Genomic DNA, 5,854 nt, shown 5'->3' on the forward strand with positions numbered 1-5,854 from the left:
TTTCAATTCACCCAACCAAAGAATGCCTAAATTGCTTCTGATGGTTTCCAATCACTTTTGCAACACAACAATACAGTGAATTATTGATGTTTGGATGAATTTTTAAATCCTTTTGGTAGTAAAATCTGTGTTCAAAATTACTCAGCTAGTTAGCACTCTTGTTAAAATTAAAAACTAATTGTAAATAATGTAACCAAGGGATATATCACTACTATACTTTTGAGAAGGATGAACAATACATAGTTAGATGCAGTCAAATGAATCAAGACAAGCAGGGGGGAAAAAAAGAGGGAAAAAAAAGGATTGTTGGAGGGTTGGAACCATTTAATCTGCTTTTGCAACTCACTTGACTGAGATTTCACATATTTATCAATGTGAAAACTCCAGCAAAATAAAAAAGGCATGAAGTTTAGCAAAATGATGGATCATGTTACTTTTTGTTTACGGGCATTGATCCTGAAGCCACTTCCATCTGACCTGGTAAACAAATCCCCTAGAAACAAATCTACAAGAAGAAAACTAGTTCTCTATAGCAGCATTCAGTAAGGAGACTGTAGAGAGAAAATGCTGCTGCTAAGACTACCACCAGTTATACAAGCACTTGTTGAAAACTTGCTTTAGAAGGCTGTGACACACTGGAAGTTGGCAAAACTTCACTTGGCTACCCTGGTAAGTTTAATCATATAATTTTTCTGCATGTCTGTAGCATATTTCTGCATGTTTTTTAACAATATATTTTCTTTACAAATATTTTGCTGCTGAGAGATTCTACTCATAAGAGCAATGTACAAGTACTCACAAAACTCGTTAGTTTTGACTTATTTAAAAAAAGCTTGCTAAACTGAAAGTCAAAAAGTGATCATACTTTTTATATAATATTTACATGAAAAGATGTCTTTAAACTTTTCTGCTTCTGCAACAGAACACTATTCACATGAATATCTGGAAACTGAGTGCCAAGTTGCAAAATTCTGCCTGGAGAAGAGGTGATTTTGAAAAAAAATAATTAAAAACTAAAGTAGGAAAGGGAATGCCTGGCCAAACAAAAATCAGTGAGATGTGATTGCACTTCACAACATAAAAATCTTGAAATATTAAAAAACAGTAACAACAAATCTCAGAGCAGTGGTATGCAACCATATCTCCATTCAGAAGGGGGAAATAGTAATAATTTTTCATTATTACCATTTTCCTATCTCTTAAATGTAATTTTTAAAGGGCATATGTGTAAACTAGCTCTTATCTATTAAAAAAGAATAAATATATGGTCATATATTTATGGCTATTCACTCCAGTTGTGAAAGAAGCCTTTCTATCCTAAAGATAAGATTTTTCTTCCTGTAAGCATCTGAACTATCATCTTCTAATGGGTAAAGAGTTTGTAAAAGGCAATACTTTGAGCCAGAAAACTTGAAGAAATAACATTTCTAATCACTTTATAAATCAGTCTGATGGGATTACATAATTAGGAAAAAAAAAAACCCAAAGATATTCAGTGTGTGATATTCAGCAGCTCAAGAAAAAAAGTCAGTGTATGTTTGAACAAATTAATAAATAAAAGTTCCCCAAATAAGCCAGCAATCGTGAACAGATTTAAGATTCCTCTAAGCAAAGAAGATAAATTAGAAGTTGAATTGATAATCTTCATTATGACTTGAAACATCAGTCCAGTTTTAGAGAGACTAGGCACCAAAATCTCTTAACACAGCTTCATGAACCACAGAACATAAAACTGTTTACTGATAAATCAACAGATAACTTACTAATAGAAATAAATCGTCATCTCCATTATTTGATGACAACATGTACATAATGTTTACTACGAAGGACCTTTCCTGAAAAAAGCTAGAGTCACTCACCTTGCTTTCCCTAAATATTAAACTGTATTTTCTTAAGAATTCAGCAATTAGTGTTTGTGCATGAACAAGGAGGAGTCCTGAGTGCTAGTGACTTCATTTTTATCCCATGTACAGCAATGTTACAATCTCACTTAATGATGGGGGAGTGGCAACTGGAAATTAGGCAGCTGCAGTACCAGATGAGCACAGTTTCTAAATATCTTGCTTTCCCTAAATATTAAACTGTATTTTCTTAAGAATTCAGCAATTAGTGTTTGTGCATGAACAAGGAGGAGTCCTGAGTGCTAGTGACTTCATTTTTATCCCATGTACAGCAATGTTACAATCTCACTTAATGATGGGGGAGTGGCAACTGGAAATTAGGCAGCTGCAGTACCAGATGAGCACAGTTTCTAAATATATAGTTGCTCTTTACCCTCTCATTAGGTCTGCTGACACTGCTTGCACACTCACAGTTAGCAGCTATTCAACCAGCTGCTGTTGAAACAGCATTTAAGCTGGATTCAATGTGCAGGTAATTGTTTCTGTACTAGTGCACATACCTACATTGCTTTGTTTAGATTTATTTTCTCATTTAAAGATTCATATGGCAAGTTTCTAAGAACCTTTTCTGGTCATGCTCCCTAGGTACACAGAGCTATAAATCTTCATGCTGCGAATTAAGAATGCAACAACAAAACTCTGATTATTCTCCAGACCTGGACAAAGAAACCTGCACCAGCATGAAACTTCTAAACAGGGCAGCTGATCTCCACAAAGAAAATGTTGCTTTGTCTGGAAAAATCAGCCCGGAAGACATCTTCAGGTCCTGTGAAACGCTGGCAGTGCCAATCTGTATGGACAACACTGTGCCTCCAGGGGACCACATGAGAAAACGAGGTTATACAGAGTCATCGCTTCTGAAGCTTCCCACAGAGGAGTGCACTGGGAGCCACCATGCATCTGTCCAGTTCGACCGTCATGCTCTGGCCAGAATTTCCACTTCTCCAACTTTAAGGCGTCTAAGGATGGCCTCTGCCTCACAAGCCCTGACATTTCAGGACTGTTCTGACATGGCTCAGCTGGGGAATCAAAAGGAATACACAGGCTCTCTCCATCACATTTGTAAGAGTCCACCTCGGTGCATTACAATTTCCTCATTGTCGTTGCCTTCTTGTGTTCATGCAAAATTATTGTCTTCCCAAGCCAAGTCTGAGACAACTATAGGAGCTTCAGAGTCTGACATCCCCAGATCAAAGCTGCCAAGCCAAGAAGATCCTCTCGGCAATGGCAGTCCCAAAAAGCCACCCAAAAACTCTTGGAGAGCCAACTCTGCTACACTGCCTAGGAGACTTCCCCGCCAAAGCCCTACACCATGGACAGATGTCCAGGTAAGATGAATAGGAGGATGCAACCTCTTTTTCAGTCTTTCATATTCAGTGTTTGTCCATCATGGCCCAGTGCAAAAATAAAACCCCAGTTCTTCACCTGAACTGGAACATGAATGATGTTCCTTTGATACAGCAGACCAACTTCTTCACTCATGAGGAAGGGAGATTTTTCTTTCCAAATCAGTGAGAGAGATCAGTTCCAGCCTTGTCTTTGCTGATCAGGTTGGCTGAGTCCACTCCTGCACATGGCCATTCTTTCCCACTTCTGTCCATTCAGTCTTGTGGGGCTATGAAAGAATAAGACTAAGTAATTTATCCAGTTCTGGATTGGGTTTTAGAACACTATCTTCTTTCAACCCACTCTTTAACCCTTCAGCAGAGTTATTCCTAAGACGAGGCTCTTCTTTATTCTGTTTTACTGGACAGATTTACTAATGCAAATGAAACCAAGGATTAAGTTGGTTGAGCCAAATTTAACATCTACTACTACCAACGGAGGAGCCCCTTTCCCTTTCTAGATTTCCACTTGCCTAGCTCTGCCACTCACTGGCCCCCCTCCTTTTTTATGTCCAGCTCCATAAATAAGCAGGCAATCCTGCAATCTTTTCTGAAAAAAACCCACCAAACAAGAAACTCTGGTCCAGTGAGTGCCAGTGTCAGTAAAGAGAAATAAGCAAGGGAGGAGCGAGCCCTCTGTCTTTTCATGGCAGAAAACTACCATACAGCTCTCCACAATGACAAAAGGGAGACATTGTATAAGCTGGGTTTGCTACTAGATCTGCTCTCAAAGACCTTATATTCGCACATGTTTGACTTTGTCCTTACACAAAGTGCCTACACACACACTTTCCTGAAGATGGATGGTGTCAAACAGGTGTATAGCTCTTTACTAACTGGTTAGTTCTGTGCTACAGACCAAAAGCTATTTCCCCCTCTCTCTCCCTTCAAATATCAAAAATATTCTGAATATCAAATGAGTTCTCCTCCTTTCCTCCACAACAGTGAAATTAATTAGCCAATGCCTAAGCCTATGTAGTAAATTTCTTTTAACAAATGAGTTCTTTTTTCAAAAAAATCAAATTGTTTGCTTGCTTTCTGACCAAATAACTAGAATATCTCACTTTCTTTCAGAAGAGCGGATTGTCCATACAAAGGTATGCATATATTTATTTTATCTGATTCTAAGCTTGACTTCTCTACATTTGTAATGAGTCCGCTTCAGTCTAAGACAAAACTGAGCAGTGAGGAATGTTTATGTAACTCAGCTTTAATTTGTAGATTTCCTTTGTGAAATGCCTGTCATGAGCTCACCAAACTTTTGAATTATATTTTCTTTCAAAGGTTGCCCTCTCCTCAACACATTTAGCTATATTTCAGCCGGATTATTGGAGAACTCTGCACTAGGAACTAGCTGCCAAAAGCTCTGGCACTTTGGTTTAGCCGTATCAAATCTCAGCTTGAAGAATGTGAAACATCTGATAATCTTGAGCGACATTCTTCAGGACTTTGTGGAAGGGAAGAAGGAGCAAAGAAGCTAGCAGAATAGCTCAATATTGTTCTAATACGTGAGCAAAGCAGATCTAGGATTTTATAAGTTAGTGCAGGCAATATAGTGTTGCATACCATAGATCTGTGCAGTGAATTGCGTCAAGGTCTTACAAGCAATACAAGAAATACAAACAAAAACAAATTAAAAAGGGGGAAATACAGGGTATTCAGGCATGAGAAGATGCTAAAATATTGCATACAAACTCAAAACCTGGAAAATTGTGTCACACAGCACTTCTGTAATTTAATTTCTCCAGAAAAAAAATGAACAAAAGCATCTAATTTATCGAGTATGTCTACAGAAATCAGGCCAGGAACCACAGATACCTGTATTTTCATCTGTGAAGCATCAGTACATAATTTAGACATGTAAGCTATTAACCAGCCCAGGCTTGTCATATTGCAAAGATATTTTGTAGATACCCATCCAAGGGACCTTGGCATAACCTCACACATCAGAGGCTTGCATACCTGTTTGAAGAGCTTATGTAGTCATACTTGTGCCTGAAGTTCAAGGCCTCCTTGATCTGGGGAAATAGCATCATTTAACTCAGTTATGATGAAACTATGCTTCCCATTATTAACCTTCATAAGCCACTAGGCTCCAGCTTCAAATATATCCTGAAATTAGTTGTAGGCTTGATACTTTAAAAATCAGTAATACACTGGCAAAATCTTACTGTAAAGTCAACCTGAAACAAATCTCTCTAATTGCCTAGTACAGTAATAAAACTTTTAAGAATTATCCTTGTATTATATTGCAGCATCTGACTTGTATAATAACCCAGCTGCCCAAGAAATTGCATCACGAGATCACTACAGGTTTCTATAGCATCTTAATACTATCATTACCAACACTGAAAATGTGCATAGGGTAGTACACAATGCACCTCTGAGGAAGGTACTCCTGAGATAAATACTTCTCTCCCTTGCACTGCTATGGGCTTGCAGACAGCCAAAAAACAGACCCCATTCATAGAATCTCTCAAACCATGTACTAAGGGTTTAATTTAATGAGAAATCTCAGCATTTCATTGTAAATCCTAAAGCTAATTAAACAGATCCTATGTTCCCTGT

The 5,854-nt window shown here is 37.9% G+C and overlaps 1 protein-coding gene across 1 annotated transcript; it reads left to right on the top strand.

Annotated features, from left to right (window-relative positions):
• Positions 1 to 2,524: 2,524 nt before the first annotated feature.
• LOC103805607 (chromosome unknown open reading frame, human C12orf74) lies at positions 2,525 to 4,775 on the top strand. The gene is made up of 2 exons (XM_009078262.1): positions 2,525 to 3,229; positions 4,686 to 4,775. Exons 1-2 carry the CDS (start codon positions 2,525 to 2,527, stop codon positions 4,773 to 4,775), a joined length of 795 nt encoding a protein of 264 aa, XP_009076510.1.
• Positions 4,776 to 5,854: the final 1,079 nt, after the last annotated feature.

Source organism: Acanthisitta chloris, unplaced genomic scaffold (genome assembly GCF_000695815.1).
Source record: "Acanthisitta chloris isolate BGI_N310 unplaced genomic scaffold, ASM69581v1 scaffold3127, whole genome shotgun sequence".
Lineage (NCBI taxonomy): Eukaryota > Metazoa > Chordata > Aves > Passeriformes > Acanthisittidae > Acanthisitta > Acanthisitta chloris.